General features: G+C 48.5%; 1 protein-coding gene across 1 annotated transcript in view; it reads left to right on the top strand.

The window, feature by feature from the left end:
* The window catches only part of VWF (von Willebrand factor), a 166,457-nt gene that overhangs the window by 15,802 nt on the left and 129,685 nt on the right, over positions 1-20,970 (top strand). Inside the window, exon 6 of the mRNA XM_073020414.1 lies at positions 4,327-4,448. Within this exon, the coding sequence (XP_072876515.1) occupies positions 4,327-4,448 (122 nt within the window). The remainder of the gene's footprint in view (positions 1-4,326; positions 4,449-20,970) is intronic.

Below are 20,970 nucleotides of genomic sequence, written 5' to 3'. Positions count from 1 at the left end.
TACGCCCACCTCAGCCTCCCAAGGTGCTGGGATTATAGGTGTGAGCCACCACACCCGGCAGTCCTATTTTTTTTTTAAAGTTCTGTGAAAAATCTCCATACTGTTTTCCATAGAGGTTGTACTCATTTACATTCCCACCAACAGTGTATGAGATCCCCTTTTTCCTCATCTTTGCCAACGTCTGTTATTTTCTGTATTTTTAATAACCATTGTGACTAGGGTAAGATGATAACCTCGTTGTGGTTTTAACTTGCATTTCTCTCGTGACAAGTTATGTTGACCATTTTTTTTCCATATTCCTGTCAGATATTTGTCTTCCTTTGAAAAATGTTTATTCATGTCCTTTGCCCACTTCTTACTGATATTATTTATTTTTCATTGTTGAGATGTTTGAATTCCTTGTGTATTCTGGATACTAGTCCCTTGCTGGATGAATAAGTTTGCAAATATTTTCTTCCATTCTGCAAGCTGTCTCCACTCTGTTGATTTCTTTTGCTGCGCAGAAGATTTTTAGTTTAATGAAGTCTCATTTGTCTTTTTTTTGTTGCCTGTGTTTTTGAAGTCTTAGAAATTCCTTGCCTAGACCAGTGTCCAGTACAGTTCTCCCAAGGTTATTTTCTAGGATTTTTATAGTTTCAGGCCTTACATTTAAGTCTTTAATACATCTTGAGTTGATTGGTTTTTGCATACGGGAGAGATAGGGTCCAGTTGCATTCTTCTGCATATGGTAATCCAGTTTTCCCAGCACCATTTGTTGAAGAGGGTGTCCTTTCCCTGGTATATATTCTTGTCAGCTTTGTCAAAGATCAGTTGGCTCTGTTCCTGGGTCTCTGTTCCATTGATCTTTGTGTGTGTGTATATGTGTGTGTGTGTGTGTGTGTGTGTATACACATATATGTATGTGTGCATATATATGTGTGTGTGTATATATATACACATTAGATCAGTGGAGCAGAATAGACCCAGAAATAGAGCAAACTGATCTTTGTATATGTATGTATGTATACACAGGCACTACATATACACACACTACATATACACACTACATATACACACTACATATACACACTACATATACACACTACATATACACACACTACATATACACACACTACATATACACACACTACATATACACACATATCTACACACACTGCATATATATACACATATACACACACACATGTTTTTTTGAGACAGAGTCTTGCTCTATCGCCCGGGTTGGAGTGCAGTGGCGTGATCTCAGCTCACTGTAAGCTCTGCCTCCTGGGTTCAAGTGATTCTCCTGCCTCAGCCTCCCGAGTAGCTGGGACTACAGGTGCCCGCTACCACACCTGGCTAATTTTTTTTTTATATTTTTAGTACAGACGAGGTTTCACCATGTTAACCAGGATGATCTCGATCTCCTGATCTTGTGATCTGCCCGCCTTGGCCTCCCAAAGTGCTGGGATTATAAGCATGAGCCACTGCGCCAGGCCTGTCTTTTGAAATTTCTTATATTTTTTTGTGAGTTATGAATTCAGTAGGGCATTTGTCCATTGTAGTGGCAACTGTTTCAGTGTTTTCTAATCTGTAAAATTACTAGAAATGGAAGTCTCAGCCTTATATATCTTTCATATTCCCAGGCTTTAAAGCTTAAAAACTGAAAATGGGGTCTATGCTGTGTTGGTGTTTGTTGGTAAAAATTCAGGACTCTGGTGATATTTCAGAAACCATCCTCAAAGGATTGGGGGTGTAATTGTCTTTGGTTGTTAAAGACTCAACAATATTTGTCCCTAAACAGTTAACTTTGCTTCTTGACTTCTAGGAATCTGCTCAGCTTGGTTTTTACTCCAGCTCTCGAGTTTTCTCTGAGCAAGAATATTTGTAACTCCATCTCTTGGACAGCCTATGTCTCATTTCAGATCTAGCCCGTAAAATTTCACTTCATAGACGGTCAGGGCTAAAAACGACCCTAGAGGTCATCTAGTCTAACTCCTCATTTGCATGTCAGGAATTAGGATCAGCCCAGATCACACAGGGTCATAGAAGGGCTTTGCTCAGGCAACAACACACGAAGCCGCCTCTGTCTCTTCCTTAATGTGGTTTATTAGAAAGTTTCAAAACCTTTTGTGATATGGAATGACTGAGTACCCAGAGAGTACCTATCGCAATGTCTGTCACACAGTCAACATGCCACAAATTTAAGTTCTCTTGCCTTTGGCTTCTCCCATATATCAGTTTCCTGTGGCTACCAACACATTACGACAAACTCGGTGGCTTGAAACAACTGAAATTTATTCTCTCATGGTGCTAGAGGTCAGAAGTTTGCAATCAACCATGTTGGGAGGGTCAAAGTTCCCTCCAGAAGCTCTTGGGAAGCATCTGTTCCTAGCTTCTTCCACCATCTGCAATCATACCTGACTCACGGCTACATCATTCCAGTCTCTGCCTCTGTCTTCACATTGCTTTCTCCTCTGTGTGTGTCTCTGCCCGTCTCCCTCTACCTATGTCTTTTTTTTGAGCTGGAGTCTTGCTCTGTCACCAGGCTGGAGTGCAGTGGCGCATTCTCGGCTCGCTGTAATCTCTGCCTCCCAGGTTCAAGCGATTTTCCTGCCTCAGCCTCCTGAGGAGCTGGGATTACAAGCACGTGCTGCCATGCCCGGCTAATTTTTTTGTATTTTTAGTAGAGATGGGGTTTCACCATGTTGGCCAGGATGGTCTTGATCTCATGACCTTATGATCCACCCTCCTTGGCCTCCCAAAGTGTTGGATTACAGCTGTCAGCCACCGTGCCCAGCCTCTACCCATCTCGTATAAGGATATAATAGATGATTGCATTTAGGCTCACCCAACTAATCCAACAGAAGTTCTTCCTCTCAAGATCCCTAACTTAAGCATACCTTTTGCCATATGAGATAATATTTACATGCTCCAGGGATTAGGAAGTGAATATATCTTTGGTGGTGGGGGGGAACTTTTTCTGCCTATCAAACCCCCACATACCAACTGACTATATTCTAAGGTCTCATATTTTCCTCCCCCAGGGACAGTTTATTTACTATTTGCAAAATGATTTCTTGACCTTGAGACATACTTCACTCTTTCAGGCTTGGCTATGCAAAAAACTGCTCATCCCAATACTGCAAAGGTAGTAGTCTCATACTGCCTTTGTAATACGGATTAGGCAATTACTTTGCACCAGGCCATGTAGGTCCATGAGGCCCTCACGGTCTTTTGTGAGTAGCTGACAGTAGCATGAGCACTGTAAGTACTAAAGCACAGATGCTGTGAGAGCATGGAGTATGCAGTGACTTGGGGACTGGGCTTAGGTTCCGTGTCATGTTCTTAGCTTCATTCTGCAAAAATATTTTGAGCATTCATAATCCGCTATAAGAATTTAGAGATGAGAGACACAGCCATACCCTTCAGTAAGGAGCTCACAGTTGAATGAAGGATGAATATGAGCAAAAAGAACACAAACCAAAGGTGATGCGTGTTTTGGTAGAGGGATGCCCAGGGTGCCATGGGGCACAGAGAAGGGGCACCCACGCAGGCTGGGCTGAGACATGGGAGTGGAGCTGTTCAGAAAGGCTCCCTGGAGGCAGTGGTTCTTGAGCTGCATCTTGAAGAAGGAATGGAGATAGTTAAGGCAATAACGGGGAGGAGAACATTCCACATGGAGGGAGAAAGGCACGTGAAGGCATGGAGAAGTGACAGGGAAAGGACACGTCCTCAGCATCTTTCACCTCATCTCCCTCATTGTAATTGTAACCATCCCTCCCTCCCTCCCTCCCTCCCTCCCTCTTCAGTCTCCAAGCGTCTGCTGAGCTCTGACGCCCATGCCCTGTGGTGTTAGGCTGAGCACTGTATGCATGCTTATTGTTTGATTTAATACAAGTTTGATTCAGGTAAAAACAGACCTAGAGTCTGGTGTGGTGGCCCACACCTGCATTCCCAGCTATTGGGGAGGCTGATGTAGGGGGGGATCACTTGAGCCCAGGGCTTCTGGGCTGCAGAGCACTATACTGATCAGGTGCCCACACTAAGCTTGGTGTCAAAATGGAGGGTCTCCTGGGGAGCGGGGGACAACCGAGTTGCCTGAGGGGGAGGGGTGAACCAGCCAGGCCAGAGATGGGTCAGGTCAAAACTCCTGTGCTGCTCAGTAGTGGGACTGCACTTGCGAATAGTCCCTGCACTCCAGCCTGGGAGACATAGCCAGACCCTGTCTCTTTATACAAAATGAAAGCAAAAAACACAAAGCCACCACGAATCCTAGAGTTTTCACTCGGAAGTTCTAGGACAGGCATAACTGAAGTGTTATTTTCCTGCAACTTTCGTCCACAGGAACTGTGACCTCGGACCCCTATGACTTTGCCAACTCATGGGCTCTGAGCAGTGGAGAACAGTGGTGTGAACGGGCATCTCCTCCCAGCAGTTCGTGCAACATCTCTGGGGAAATGCAGAAGGTGGGTGTCGCCTGGCTTGGGTGCACCTGGATGATGTGTGATTTCTGGATCTAAAAGACAGAAGGACTCAGTCTCATATCCTTCCATCTGGGAGAGGAATAGACTTACACAGGGTCCTTTCCTCCAAAACTAACTGTGGCTAGAGTTTGGTTAACTCTAATTCTAATACATCTCTGGGCCTGGAGCTCTAAAAATGGGACTGGGCTAATGACTTGGTGTAGTGTCTCAGTCTGTTTGTGCTGCTATAACAAATGACTGAGACTGGGTGATTTTAAGGAACAGAAATTATCTTCTATAATTCTGAAGGCTGGGCAGCCCGAGAGCCAAGGTACCTGCATTCAGTGTCTTGCAAGGACTTTCTTGCTGTGACCTGAAGCTGGGTGCTGTGGCTCACTCTTGTAATCCCAGCACTTTGGGAGGCCAAGGTAGATGGATCATGAGGTCAGGAGATTGAGACCATCCGGGCGCCTGTAGTCCCAGCTACTCAGGAGGCTGAGGCAGTAGAATGGTGTGAACCCGGGAGGCGGAGCTTGCAGTGAGCATTCCAGCCTGGGCGACAAAGCGAGACTGTCTCAAACAACAAAATTTAGCCGGACATGGTGGCATGTGCCTGTAGTCCCAGCTACTTTAGGAGGCTGAGGCAGGAGAATTGCTTGAACCCTGGCGGTGGAGGTTACAGTGAACTGAGATCGTACCACTGCAGTACAGCCTGGGTGACACAGCCAGACTCTATCTCAATTAAAAAACAAAACACACTGAAGTGCTCTCATCAGCCTCTTTTATCAGAGCACTAATTCATTCAGGAAGGCAGAGCTCTCAGGATTTAATCACTTCCCCAAAGCCTCCACCTTTTCATAACATCACTTTGGAGTTTAGGTTCCACATGTGGATTTTGGAGGGACATATACAGCTGAACCATAGTAATAAGTAACTATGCTTTTCTGTTTTAGACTCCAGTGCCCTCCAAATACCTCCATCAGTCTCACTCTGTCGCCCAGGCTGAAGTGCAGTGGCGTGATCTCGCCTCACTGCAAGCTCCGCCTCCCGGGTTCACGCCATTCTCCTGCCTCAGCCTCCCTAGTAGCTGGGACTACAGGCGCCCACCACCACACCCAACTAATTTTTTTGTATTTTTAGTAGAGACGGGATTTCACCATGTTAGTCAGGATGGTCTCCATCTCCTGACATCGTGATCCACCCGCCTTGGCTCCCAAAGTGCTAGGATTACTGGCGTGGGCCACTGCGCCCAGCCAAAAGCCACTTTAAGTGACTGTTGTAAACTTGAAATAGGAGGGAAAGCCTCCTCTCATATCAAATCAGCTGGGAGGAAAACTACTTCACGGTTGCAGACGCTGAAGGCAGTCTGAGCGAGAGGCTGTGCCTGAAGCGACACGGCTTGGATGGCAGGATGGCTTCCTGAGGCTGCTGTAACAAGTTGTCTCATACTCAATAGCTTGAAACAATAGGCATTTATTTTCTCCCAGTTCTGGAGGCTAGAGGTCCAAATTTAGTTTCCCTGGGCTCAGATCAAGGGTGTTGGCTGACTTTGCCCCTTCCAGAGGCTCTAGGGGAGAATCTGTTCCTTCCTTCCCCCAGTTTTGGGTGGTAGTGGCATTCGTCTTGGGGCTCATGACTTCAATCTCTGCCTCTATGGTCACATGGCCTTCTCTCCTGTGTGTGCTAATGCCTGGCAAGGCTGGGAGGACTACCCCACCCCATTCCACTGAGTCCTGTTGTCACTTACAAGGTAGCCCTGCAGCAGCTCTTTCTGCATCAGGGTTGCTGTTCATGATCTCACTCGCCAGGACCTCACACTGGAGAGAAGGGGTAGGTGGGGAGGGCTGGCCAGGACCACACTCTGCCTTCACCTACCACAGGTAAAGATGGTCTTTGTGCCTCTCTGTGTGCGTGTTTGGGGCAAGAATGCCTTATGTGGGGCAAGACCCCACTCAATGGATAATTCCCTTCCCACTGTGGATCAGGCTGACTTGGGCTGGGGAGGTGGGTGCAGCTGTGAAGCTGAACCCCTGTGGGGAACAGGGGTTGCCCTTTTGGGATTGTGCTCAGAGACTTGTCATCTGAGGAGCAAGGTTCCTCGGTGGTGCTGTGAGTCAGGCTCCCTGGGAGGAACATTTGTATGCAGGGGGTTTACTGGGGAGGCTCTTGAGCAGCCTTGGTAAGGAAGTGAGAGAAGCAGAGTTGGGCAGAGGGAGAAGTTGAACTCCATGTGATAGCATTGATAGAGCTTCAGTGGGGCCTCAGCTAATCCTTCAAGGAGCTGGAGTGGCCCCTGTTGGTCACTGGACGTGGGCTGCCCTGAGTAAGGAGGCGGAACTCCTTGGACTGAGGGCCATTCCTGAGGAATGCGTCAGTGGTGAGCCCTTGGCAGCCAACACTGGGCAGCTGGTGGATGAGTCCTCAGGCTCTGAATGGGCACCTACACTGTGCCCCAATACGCTCTCTAAAGTTGCTGTACTTGACAGCACCACCTCCCTGCCCTCATCCGGAGAGCAACCACACTGTCCAAAATGTCAGCTGAAGAATCACAAGGTTCATAAACTTACAGAGGAAGGTTTTTCTTAAGAGCTGTGGCCTGTAGGCTGGCCATCCTGCAGGCTGGGAAGTGTAGCCTCTGATAGAAACTGAAAGCAGCAGGCACTTCAAGGGGGAAAAGGGTGGAACAGAAACTTATTCCAAAAGTGTTGACTCAGTATACGTATTTAACAGGTTATAGGAGGAGCTATGAATATTCATAATGGGAGGAGGCATTTGCATATGCAGTAAGCAAATATGTTACATATGTCCCATGTTTGGGATGGAGACTTAACATTTAAATGCATTAAAATTAGCCTCTAGGTCAAAAGGTGAAATGGAGGACACAGGCATCTTGCACACAGCCTCTGTAAATCAGCCAGAGCCATTCCGTGGTTGGTGGTCTCTTACCAGGAAGGAATGCTTGTCAGTATACACACACACACACACACACACACACACACACACACACACACAGATTAGCTGGCATGGTGGTGCACTCGTAATCCCAGCTAATGGGAGGGCTGAGGCGGGAAGACAGCTTGAACCTGGGAGGCGGAAGCTGCAGTGAGTTGACATTGCACCACTACACTCCAGCCTGGGTGAAAACATTGAGACCCTGCGTCAAAAGAAAAAAAATAACCCGCAAAAAGGGAGCGGAGTCCCTGCTGGGCTGGTTCTGTTTAACTCTTAGGAAAGAAAATCTAATGGCAGTTAGTGAGAGTGTATAAGGAGGGGGGTGTTCAACCTCCCATCCTATCATGGCCAGGAACTCAGTTTTAACATTTCTCGGGGGTCCCTTTGGCCAAGAGGGAGTCGGTTTAGTTGGTAGGGGGGCTTAGGATTTTATTTTTCTCAAAACCTACAACCATGCACAAAGAGGGTGACCCCTGCCTATACCCAGGACCACGGTCATGATGGACTCGACAGGCCACAGTTGCCTTTGGGCACAGGCAGCTCTGCAGAGTGTGAGTACCTGCTGCAGTCACCCGAGTGCACAGCCCCTCAGCAGGGCAGCAGGGCAGGTGCTCTGTGATTTTGCTCATCTGATGAGAAAACAAAGCCATAGGAGGTTAAGTAGCTGCCCAAAGTCGCCAGCTAGTGAGGTGCAGAACCAGGACTCATGCCCTGCCTGACTCCGTCCCTTTCCTGTTCTGGTCACATTGGTGCAGGTTACTCAAGTTATTTCTGGGCCCTTGTGTTTCTCTTGGGGAGTTGGGCTCTGCAGGTTCTTAAGGTTTCTTTAGGTGCTTAGAAGCCTTTGTTAGCCTGGTGCGGTGGCTCATACCTGTAGACCCAGCTACTCAGGAGGCTGAGGCAGGAGGATTACTTGAGCCCGGGAGGTGGAGACTGCAGTGAGCTATGATTGCACCACTGCACTACAGCCTGGGCAACAGAGTGAGACCCTGTCTGTAAAAACCAAAACCAAAAAACAAAACTTTCATTATGTGTTTCTGTGGATTGGGCTAGACAGACAGTATATAATAGGTCTTAATAAATATTGGATGGGTGGATGAATGGAAATTGGTGGTATTTCTGTAGGGATTGTGACCTCCACAATAATCCTGACTCCTTTACTTGTAGAAATCTGACATATCTAAGCACACAAGTAAAGAAACCCAGCCCTCTCCTATTCCAGAAACAAAATAAAGCACACCCACATCACCTGCCTCCCTCCCTACCTGTTCCCACCTCCCTTGGTAACATGAGAAAGCTTCATTTTAGCTGGTTATTCATTCAGTGAGTTTTCATCTTCATGGAACAATTTGACCTCTGACCAAGGAATATGTCAGACCCAGAAAAATATTCTGAGTTGATACTAAATTCAGCTGCCTAAATTATGAACAATCTTATAAACAAGTACATTCCAAAATGTACCAGGTGTTGTTTCCCTTGGACTTTGGTGGTGCTAGGTCCTCTGATTAGTCCGTCAAAGTCTGCATCACCTGGATCCTCGCCCAGTAGTGGCACTAACAAAGGCGGACTGAGTTCTAGCACGTGAGGGGAGGGTGCTGTCTCGTGGAAGGGAGGAGTTTCCTTCTCTTTCCAGTAAAAGCTCTGAACCATACCCTTGATAGCCCTTTGAGTTTCTCTCACCCTGGGCTTCGGCGTGGCGTGGTGCTAAGGGTGCGGGTTTGAGTCGGCTCACTTACTGGCTTTATGAATCTGGGCGGGACATGTGCCTTTGTAGAGCCTCAGTTTCCACATCTGTAAAACAAATAGTACTTGCTGGGTCATTGAAAAGGTGTAAGAGGGATTATACATATAGAGTTTAGCCCAGTGGGGCTGAACTGTTATGAGGGAGGAGGAGGAGTTAGCTGGCTCCCCATCTTCTCCCACTGTCCTGTGTTTTCCACCAGAGTGCCCCTGCCTTGACAGTAGGAGCCGGCAGAAGCAGGCCAAGCGCACGCCGGGCTTTAAGCGCAAGCTTCAACATTCATTCTTTTTCTCCTTCCCCCCACAACTGTAACCCATTCCTTTTGGGGAGCTGAGCGCAGCTTGAGGTTAGAAGGAAAGCAGGGTGCCCAACATCTCCACACATCCAAGTGGGTAAGTGACAGGAAGCGCCTCCTTCTAGAGCTGCTTGCGAAACCTGATGGATTTCAAATTGAGTGTGCCCGAGGTACTGTGTAAGAGGACGGATTTTCATAATTTTTTTCTCAAATGTACAGTTGTGCCGTTGGGTGGATCACCCTCGGCTGCCCTTCAGTGTTCTCCGGGCAGGGGTGAGATGAAGGGGAGGTGGTGGATGCCTCAGCTGGTGAGGTGGGGTCAGGGTGGCCATGGAGGTACCTCTGATAATGAAACATGCCTTCAAGGATTGATTTTCGGTCTCATTTGATTTTGCAAACATAGCCCAGTGCAGAGCAAGTACTTAACAAATGTCCCCCTACCCTCGAAACACAAAGGAATGACCCCATTTATCCGTACTGAGTGGGGGAGGCAAAGACAGGATTCTCAAGTGGAGAACCTGATCCTGAGGTTGGGTTGCGGAGGGAGACGGGGAGGTTTGTCTCCTGGAGACAAAGGGGAGGGAGAATGCGAGAGAAGCCTTGTCTGTCTCCTGGGGCACCTTTTTGAGGCTCCAGCTGTGCCCTGGCTACTCGCTTTGTCTCCTGGGTGCATTAAAGTCCTTACTAACCAGTGTCCTGGGAACAGCTGAAAAAACTGGGTACCAGGTTCGTAGTGTTAGGCTGAGGCCACAAACACATGAGACCTCCCAGAGGCACAAGCTCCTCCCAGCTCAGAACTACCAGGTTCAGTTGTTTACCTGAGAAGAGAGGACTGCTTTGTCCTCAGCCAATCAGATAGTGTTTGCCCACAACCGAGGCTTTTTCATTGGCTTGGAAGCACGACGACTTGTCTCCCAGGAGGTGATTAATGTGGTCTTTTGAATTGTTCACAGCCTGTGTAGTCCCACAGGGCCCTCAGGTTCAGAAGTCCGGTCTGGTAAATGCGGCATCGTTTATGAGTGTCTGCTGTTGTGGCTCCAAGGGCCATTTGGGGTGGCAGTGTTTTGTCGGGGAGTTCACACTGACCTTGGAACTTTCCTTGAGAGCCTCCAGAATCAATCTGCTGCTACTGTCTGTGTTTTTAGGGCATAGCAAGGAGTCAGCTCATTCTGAAAGCCAGGTCATATTACTTATTAGTTATACCTAGGGAACGAACGTTTCCTTGTTATGCCAACAAAACCCAATGCCTGTCTCCGTTGGGACTGATAATGGCCTTGTTTGATTGCATGCAAATTTGCAGTTTTTTTGGCTTTTCAAACTGAAGGCAGGATGGTTGGAGTCTGGAGCCCCAAGCTATGAACATTCAGATAATTGATGTTCATTTGCAGGTAACTATCACAAAGTGTACATTTGAGAAAGAAAGACCCTTAGATCACTTTTAAAAAATTCGGTCAGTCGGGGGAATGCCAGCAAAGACTAAACCTTACAAAGGGATCTTGGCTTTGTCCTGTAGTCCTGTCTGCAACAGGATGCCCGAGGCTCCGGGGCGCTGGGCTTGGGCTGCATCCAGCTCATACCATGCTTTTGCTAATTAGAAAAAGGCACCCCTTTCTCTTTTTTTTTTTTTTTTTTTTTTTTTTTTTTTTTTTTTGAGACGGAGTCTCGCTCTGTTGCCCGGGCTGGAGTGCAGTGGTGTGATCTTGGCTCACTGCAAGCTCTGCCTCCCGGGTTCACGCCATTCTCCTGTCTTAGCCTCCTGAGTAGCTGGGACTACAGGCGCCTGCCACTACGTCTGGCTAATTTTTTGTATTTTTAGTAGAGACGGGATTTCACCATGTTAGCCAGGATGGTCTCAATCTCCTGACCTCGTGATCCGCCCGCCTCGGCCTCCCAAAGTGCTGGGATTACGGGTGTGAGCCACTGTGCCCCGTCAAAGGCACCCCTTTCTCAAGAAACTTAACCACCACCTGCCGGGAAACGGTCGAGACAAACATAATTGAACGTACAATGTACATGTATATACATGTACAATGTCTACCATACGAACAGTAGTCACTTGGTGTGTTGCCACTGTGTGGACTGTGTGCGGCTCGCATCATGACACATAGTGTTGGCCTGGCTTCCTCAGGAAGGCACAGTCTCTGACCATCGTCTCCTTGCTCAGGATCACCTCCGTGAGACGATCAGTCTCTATAGAGAAACTGGTGCACCAGTTATCTACCAGTGGTGAATCATTCATTGGCAGCATCAACCTCCGACAGCTGTCTGAAGTGGAAGAAATTTCTTTTCATCAATGTTAGGAACCTTAGGCTTATAAAAACTTAGAGTTGGTTGAGAGTCTAGCAGATATCCATTGAACCCCCTACCTGCTGCATGAATGCGCTCCATAAACTATGCCTGGGTAGACAGGTTATGCTGTGACCTTGACTTAAGTCTTGGCCGGGCTCGATGGCTCATGCCTGTAATCCCAGCACTTTGGGGAGGCCAAGGCGAGCAGATCATGAGGTCAGGTGGTCAAGACCACCCTGGCTAACATGGTGAAACCCTGTCTCTACTTTAAAAAAAAAAAACTGGGCATGATGGCGGGTGCCTGTAGTCCCAGCTACTTGGGAGGCTGAGGCAGGAGAATGGCATGAACCCGGGAGGCAGAGCTTGCAGTGAGCCGAGATTGTGCCACTGCACTCCAGCCTGGGTGACAGAGCGAGACTCTGTCTCAAAAAAAAAAAAAAAAAAAAAAAAAATTTTAAGTCTTTGAGACACCGTTGCTGGGTGCTTCCCAGCCATCTTGCAGACCTCAGCCCTAGGGGGCCCTCCTTGACTCCCTGGTAAATTCTTTCTTTCATCATATGCCCATTTAGAGCTAAAGCCCTGTCCTTCCGTGTCCCTGAATACTGGGGAAGCAGGTGCTTTTGGTCTGGTTTCTCCTGGTCTGGCTTGGGAGCTCACATCACTTGCAGTCCTGTCAGTCACTGAATAGCCTCAGATTTACTGTTTTCCACTGGTCTCTGAATTTGGTGTTCATTGGGTGAACACAAGCCTTATTTTCATTGACCATGTCTTCACATTCTCTTGCTTTCTCCATTATCTTGTAGAACTCTTTCCCCTCTGAAACAGCATGCGGCTCACCTGTAATTCCTCTTCCTCCCAGGAAATCACCTGTCCTGCTTGAGCTAACATTTTAAACAGTCATGTTGACTTTGAATAATTGCAACATGCCTCCTCAATAGCCCAAAGAGGCACAGAAAATACCCATTCTGTTAGAGACAAAGCAATTCACTCTTCATGTTCTCATTAAATATTGCCCACGCCTTTTATTTGCAAAGGACGTACCAACCCTTTCTGCTCTTCCTCCTCATGGTGACACTAAAAGGGAAGTTCACAGGCATGGAGGGAGGCGATGTAAGCCTAGCGGACTTGGGTCTCACCGTCTAGGCCCACTTCTGCCTTCCCTACTCCTCCTTGCCTCTTCCTTTCACTTAATTGGCAGTTTTGGTCTGGAACGGACTTGGAGACTGGGAACAATTTTGTTCCATTTGTTTGGTTGGTAGCATAGTTGTGATTCATGGACTCCAGTTGTCAGGGGAGAGCCTGGCCCAGAGAAGGTCAGTAGATCTCAAGGAAGGACCCTTGGAACGTAGGATCCCGGAGAAGTTAGTTGTCAGATGATGATCCTGGTTTTACAGATGTACCCACCCACTACGCCCCAGTGACACTGAGCTCAGAGCTGCGGTTTGCAATAAGTACACACGTATCTTTTTCTGTTTTGGTGAGAACTGTCTCTCAAGTCTCATTTTTGAGTCATTGATAGGCTTAAGGAATGAGGACTTCAAGTGCTTTACTAGGTCCCAGGGGGCAGTCCCTGGTTTGGCCCAATTTTCTGCATGTCCTTGTGTGAGTGACTTTCCTGCTCTGCCTCTGTCTTCCCTCTCTAAGGTAAACAGAGCTCCATGGAACCCCCACGTGGATAGGTACCCTTTCTCTACAGCAGATTCACTCACCTGAGTGCAGGATGGGAGAAGGGCAGGGAGTCAGTGGTTGTGCTGAAACAGTGGTCACCTTGGCCACTGTTTCCTTGGGGGTCTAACCTCATGGCAGAGGTCAGTGGCTACCATGGGGTTTTATAGATTTCCCTTGAGTTAACACAGAACTTGGTCTTTTTAAAATTTTTTTCTTTTAAATTTTACTTTAAGTTCTGGGATATGTGTGCTGAACGTGCAGGTTTGTTATGTAGGCATACATGTGCCACGGTGGTTTGCTGCACCCATCAACCCATCATTTAGGTTTGAAGACCCACATGCACTAGGTATTTTGTCCTAATGCTGTCTCTCTCCTTGTCCCCCACCCTGCTGACAGGCCCTGGTGTGTGATGTTGCCCTCCCTGTGTCCATGTGTTCTTATTAGAACTTGGCCTTTTACGTTACTAATTTGACAAGCCCTTGAGGAGAGTTGGATAAGGTCCCAGTACCCAAGCATTCAGTTCAAAGGCTTCCCTAACATCATGTTCTCAAAATCCTTTAACAGTTTCTTAGGTGGGTCCCTTTCCCTTTTCCTTGGTGAGGAACAGAATGGGCAAGAATCTGATGGTGCCCGTAAGTGCATATTCATTGAGATGTTTCATATGGCTTGGGAGATACAAGATAGACTAAGGGACAAGACACATAAGAGAAATTAAACCATGAAAGACTGGGGTCAGTAAATGACAAATCGCCGAGTGAATGGTAAGTGATAGCACAGTTTAGGGGAATTAGCTCCTGTCAGAGCTGAAGCTCTTTTCTTGTTGGGAGCAGGATGGGTGAGTGATGCGGAAAGGGCTGCTTTCCATCCCCAGAGCTCGGTAGGCCCCAGACTGGGAACCAGGGTATGGTGCCTTGTCTTTGTGCTTCCAGCCAGCATGTCCTAATCCCTGGAAGCTGCTCAGATGCCTCCAGGAGCACCAAGGAGAGAAGGTAAAGAGGGTCCCTCAGAGAGCTCCATGGCCGACTTCCCTGCTTCTCATGAGCACTGGACCCCAACTGTCTTAGAGGAATGCCAAGCTCTGCAGACACCATCCATTTGGTGGAAATCTATCAACCTGTTTCACCAGGTCCTTGTGAGTCAGAATCTTGGAATGCGGGTGAGCATCTTAGGCCAGCCAGAAGTTATAAATAGAATCAGCTACCCTCCCCCACCCATCATTACAGGCTGACCCATGAGAAGGTATTCCCTGCTGCAGGGTGAATTCTTGAACCCACTACTTTGGAGCAGCTCAGGCTCCAGGAGCCTCCATATCTACCAGAGGCCGCTGCAGGGCACCCACCCCAGAGCTAGAAAGATCAGGGCCTGTGGAACAATATTGCACTCTTATGTATTAGACTTGTTCACTCAGTCCTAGGAATGTCCCCCTCCCTTCTCCTTTGTCAGCTGCTTGGGAGCAAACACAATAGCTAAGCTTCAGATCTCTGGCTCTGCTTTCTCTCCTCCTGTTGCCTGCCACTGAGGAGATGTGCTTGCTTTCCCTCCTCCTCCCCTGCACCCGCCTGATGTCTCCAGGGAAGATGCCTGGTCTTCTTTAATGAACTGGAAATGTGATTAAGATGGGTCACAATTGGGTCTGCACACCAACCCAGGCATGGTGAGGTCATGGCTGGATGGGCTGGGGCAGCTGCTCTCCTGCAGCTTCTGGCATCGCGGACAGGAGTTGAAAGAAGACAGGAGGAGCTGATGCAGGGCCTTGGAGCCAGGCAGAGGCTGGAAGTGTGCAAATTGGCTGGCTCTTGTTTTGCATCCCTGCCAGAATGGTTTAGCAGAGAACTGAGGAGCCAGCATGGATAGCAGGCAAATGAGAATAGTTACAAGCATTTGATTTCCTGGTGTCATCTCATTCGATTTCATTTTGCAGAAACCGTCTAGGGTTGGTCCAGTTATTGCTATCTGTCAATTAGGAGTAGGTTCAGCTGTGAGTCCAGGACTTACACAATGTAAGTTTGTTTATCTCTGATGTAAAGAAGCTTGGGGTAGGATGTCAGGGCCATGCAAGATCTCATGGTGTTGGGATCCAGGGTCCCTCTGTCTTATTTCTGTGTTGTCCCCAGTGAGGGCTTGTACCTCGTGTACCAAGACGCCAGCTCAAGCTTCAGGCATCACAACTACATTCCTGCGGTAGAAAGAGAAGGGACTAAGAAGCAGTCCCTTATTTTGAGGACACTTTGTGGAGGTTGCAGGAGATCCCTCTGCTTATAGCCTTCTGGGCATTGCTTAGTAATACGGCTGCCCCCGGCTGCAAGGGAGGCTGAGAAATGGAATCTTATTCCCAGCACCTCTGTGCCTGGCAGGGGCTGGGGGGGAGTTGAAAACTGAGGATTCTGTGACAAAGAAGGGGAGAATAGATCCTGGATGACTTTCAACCTCTCCCACTCTCCCCCTCTTTCACAGGTAGGGAAATAGGGGTGCAGAGAGGTGAGATAATTTTGTTTTCTTTTTTTTGTTTTGTTTTTGAAATGGTCTTGCTCTCTTGCCCAAGCTGGAGTGCAGTGATGCAGTCTTGGCTTACTACAACTTCTGCCTCCCAGGCTCAAGTGATCCTCCCGCCTCAGCCTCCCTAGTAGCTGGGAGTACAGGCACGTGTCACCACGCCCGGCTAATTTTGGATATTTTTGTAGAGATAAGGTTTGGCCATATTGCTGGTCTCGAAATCCTGGGCTCAAGTGATCTGCCCACTTTGGCCTCCAAGAGTGTTGGGATTACAGGTGTGAGCTACTGCACTTGGCCGAGATAATTTTAAGTCACACACTTTCAAAGTGATGGGTTGCAAGAGGCAGAGGTTGCAGTGAGCCAAGATTGCGCTATTGCACTCCAACCTGGGCAACAAGAGCGAGACTTTTTCTTAAAAAAGAAGAAAAAAGCGAAGGGTTGAGATTCTAGCCCAACCATGCTTCTAAAACCTGAGCTATATCTGCTGTATGACCCCTTCTTCTAATCTGATTGTTAACAAACAGGAGCGGAAGGGCAGGATGGAAAACCGTGTAATTTGTGGTTTGAAATGGACTCAGGGTTTGCACCCCTTCTTGGTCACCCCTTCACTAGTGTTAAAAGAAAAACTTCAGACAAATTAAATTTAACAGGGTTTAATTGAGCAAAGAATGATGCATGAATCAGGCAGCCCCCGAATCAGAACAGGCTCAGAGAGACTCTGGCCTGCCTCGTGGTCAAAGATTTATGGACAGAAAAAGAAAAGTGACTTTCAGAAACCGGAAGTGAGAGAGAGAGAGACAGCTGGATTGGCTACAGCACAACGTTTGCCTTATTAGAACATGGTTTGAACAGTGGGCTGCCTTTGATCGGCCAAAACTGCGACTGCCCCAGGAGGAGGTTACGGTGTGTTTGCCCCTCCAGTTAGGTTACAGTTCATTATGTATTATGTAGGGAGAAACCTTTAGACCTAACTTAAAATATGTAAGGAGGCAGTTTTGGCTAAACTTAATTTAACAATTGCGTAGCACTTCTCCAGCTGTTTAGTCGCAGGACCCCTGTATACTCTTGAAAAATAATGAAGGACTTTAAAGAGATTTTGTTTATGTGGGTCATCTCTCTTGATCCTTACCATATTAGATATTAAAACACAAATTTAAAACAAATTCGTTGATTCATTTTAAAATAACAAGCTTCATATTTTAATGTAAAGAACATATTTTTAGGCTGGGCGCAGTGGTTCATGCCTGTAATCCCAGCACTTTGGGAGGCCGAGGCGGGTGGATCACGAGGTCAGGAGTTCAAGACCAGCCTGACTAACATGGTGAAACCCCGTCTCTACTAAAAATACAAAAATTAGCTGGGCGTGATGGCACGTGCCTGTAAACCCAGTTACTCAGGAGGCTGAGGCAGGAGAATTGCTTGAACCCTGGAGGCGGAGGTTGCAGTGAGCCGAGATTGCACCACTGCACTCTAGCCTGAACGACAGAGCGAGAGTGCATTTCAAAAACATTTTTAAATAAAAAGAACGATAAATTCCAAACAAAATAATTTAGGGGGAAAAATGACACTGTTTTACAGTTTTGCAAATCTCTTTGCTGTCTGGCTTCAGATACATTATCTGGATGCTCATATCTGCACCTGCATTTAAATTTGTTGTGATGTCTCACGTCCCATGGTCTCAGAAAACTGCGCTGCACTCTGGTGAAAGAGGAAAAAATGCAAATAGCATCTTAGTAGTATAAAAACAGTTTTGACTTTGTGCACCCCTGAAAGGATCTTAGGAATCCCTAGGCGATCCCTGGACCTCACCTTAAGAACCACTGACCTAGGCCGGGCACGGTGGCTCACTCCTGCAATCCCAGCGCTTTGGGAGGCCGAGGTGGGCAGATCACGAGGTCAGGAGATTGAGACCATCCTGGCTAACATGGTGAAACCTTGTCTCTACTAAAAATACAAAAATTAGCCGGGCGTGGTGGTGTGTGCCTGTAATCCCAGCTACATGGGAGGCTGAGGCAGGAGAATCCCTTGAACCAGGGAGTCGGAGGTTGCAGTGAGCCGAGATCGTGCCACTATGCTCCAACCTGGTGACAGAGCAAGACTCCATCTCAAAAAAAAAATCACCTAGTAAATTCTCGACTCATTCCATGTCTCAGTTTCTAAATCTGAAAGGGTGTCCGTCAGCCTTTGAGGAGAGCTGTGTTCTTTGGAGGCACCTTCAGGCCTCTGAAGGGCCCGTTGGTGGCATGGGGTGATGAGGTGGTCTCTGAAAGTACTTTAGGTGGGCTAGGAGAGAGGTCAACTGTGGAGAGGAGGTGAGTTTGCCTCAGCCTTTCCTGAACGCAGGAGGGTGGGCGGAGAATCTGGAGGGCCTTCTGGCCAGGGAGCCCTGTGAGTCAGCAACCCTCCATGACTGAGTGGACGGTGAGAGCCAGAGATGCCTGGCCTAGGCATCTCACCTGGCTCCTGCCCACCCCACCCACTGGTGTGCATGACTGCCAATTCCCACAGGAAAAGAGGGCACGCAGAGCCGTTTCTAAGCCACATGGAGGGCAGAACCTGGGAGTGTGGGAAAGGAGCCTGTGAGAACTTCACGCAGGCAGGAACGCACACGGAAGGCTCTGAGGGCACAGGAACAGGCAGAAAGTAGACACCTACTCGAGAGTTTGGCTGGGTTTGATTGTGATGGGGGCTGTAACTACCTGCTGGGAGAACTGAGGCCACAGACGTGGACCAGCCTCTCAGGGCAGATGTGCCTTTCTTGGGGAATCTGTTGGCAAGACTGGGCTGGAGTCTCAGTGCTCGGCTCAGCCGTGGTGACCCTGTTTCCCCTCCTGCCTGAGCTTATGCTATTGGCTTCACCTGGCATGACTTCCCTCCTGTCCTGCAGTCTTCAGTCCTATATTGCATCCAGGGCCCTGTGCAGACTGCCTCCTATTAGGCAGCCTTCCCTGGCGTCTCAGCTGCAAGTTTCTTACTGCTGTCATTGGCTGTATTGGGAAGACACCTCTAGGTGAGGACCAGGTCTTCAGGCTGTTATGCAAACATCCCCATGGAAACACCCGGGTCAGGTAGACTGAATGCCAGTTAAGAGCTGGAGGGCATGACCTACTCCTGTCTGTGTTCATCACTGTTAGGTTTGATTCAGCACATCCTTATTGCCTGCCATGTGTGCCCTGGGAATACAGCTCCTGTTTTTGAAAAGCTTGCAGAGAAATGGAGGAGATGGCCACAGAAATGGACCATTTCAGTATAAGAATAGAGGCCCCCAGAGGGCTGTGATAATGCCTAACTTGGCAGGAGTGGGGAGTAGGACCTCTCAGAAACCTTCCTGGAAAAGGAGGCTGTTGATCTGAAGTGTGGGGTGGGAGTTAGTGGAGGCCAAAGGAGGGGGAAATGTGGGAGGGCAGAGGGCAGATTCCCCTGCTGGGCCATGTGAGGGGGATCTGTTTGATTTCTATGGCCATTCCTTGAGCCTGTCACCGTGTATGAGGCAGGGAGCAGGGAGGGTAAGGCTGGAGAGCCAGGCTGGGGTCAGGTCATGAAGGGTGAGCTTCCTGGCTTTGCTGTCTCCTAATGAGCTAGAGCTTTGTCCTGTCAGCCAGGGTGGGACATACATAGTTAGACTTGCATTTTATATGGGCTTGGACACCCTGCTGGAGACCCAGAGGCCACGTTGCGAATGCTTGTTGAATGAATGTTTTGGTCACTGCCTACCTCCCAGGGTCTCTGCCACGAGCCTGAGAGTACAAAATGCCAACTCCTCCTTGGATCTGTTTTTTTTTTTTTTTTTTTTTGAGACGGAGTCTTGCTCTGTTGCCCAGGCTGGAGTACATTGGCGTGATCTTGGCTCACTGCAAGCTCCACCTCCTGGGTTTACGTCATTCTCCTGCCTCAGCCTCCTGACTAGCTGGGACTACAGGCGCCCGCCACCACCCCCGGGTAATTTTTTGTATGTTTAGTAGAGACGGGGTTTCACCATGTTATAGCCAGGTTGGTCTCAATCTCCCGACCTCATGATCCGCCCACCTCAGCCTCCCAAAGTGCGGGGATTACAGGTTTGAGCCACCGCGCCCAGCCCTTGGACCTGTTTGTGTCCTGTTTCAGGACCTGGTCTGGCCTGGCAGGGCTACCTGTGGCAGAATAGGAAGCTGAGAGCAGCAGAGATAGCCACCTAAACATGCCATGTGGTATGGCTGCAGGTGAGTGCGGATCCAGCTGCGGGTGCTGGGCAGACCTCTGCAAGTCCTGACTGGCTCTCAGACTGTGACCACTCAGGTGGACAAAGTTCAGGCCAAGCCTGACCAGAGGAAGACTGAAGGACAAAATGGGAGGACAGCTTTATCTTCTGTTTCTGCTGAGAAAGAAACCCTAGGCGATTTCAGAGGTTTGTACAGTGGAGGCCAAAGGAATTGTTCTAAGAAGGGAGGTGGCTGTTTCTGCAGAAATCCATTCCCATCCTGCAGGCAAGTCATCAGAAACACGCTTCTTGCTAAGGCTTTCTGTAAGCCATTTACTACCTCCAGGGACCTCCCAGGAAATGTGCTGGGGTACTGTTCCCATTATCCCTCTGAGTGGCAAAAGAGTGATTTGGAAAAGCTGGAGATATGGGCCATGCTGGGCTGTGTCTCGCCACGGCTGAGAAGGGGGAGTGCCTGGATTCCTGGGTCTCTTTTCCTTGGCTGGTGCTGCATCCTGCTGGTGGGAATCCCTGGTTCCTGGTCCCTGTGCCTGTGCCTGCACCTGTAGGAATTAGTCCTGTGGTGCAGGGACTGCTCTTAGCCACTGTGCTACAGCCCAGGTGATGGCAGCAGTCATTAGCAGTGACCAGGAAAACCCCAGGGAGTGCCTTTCTGAGGTTTTCTCTAGTTTCAAATTGTGGGTGGAGAAAGGGCTAGACAAGAGCCTGAGCACATGGCCCTCTCTGGGACACCCTCATCTGCACTCTGAGTTCAGTGACCTAATTCCCTGAATGGCAATTTTTGATGGGGTAGGCAGCATGGCAGAATGGAGGGAAAGACACAGGCCTTGGTCTCCTTCCCTGAGCCCCAACTTGGCAGCGAGGATAGCAAGTTCTGCCTATTGCAAAG

Source organism: Chlorocebus sabaeus, chromosome 11, assembly GCF_047675955.1.
Source record: "Chlorocebus sabaeus isolate Y175 chromosome 11, mChlSab1.0.hap1, whole genome shotgun sequence".
Classification (NCBI taxonomy): Eukaryota; Metazoa; Chordata; class Mammalia; order Primates; family Cercopithecidae; genus Chlorocebus; species Chlorocebus sabaeus.
This window is presented reverse-complemented; position numbering and strand designations above follow the sequence as displayed.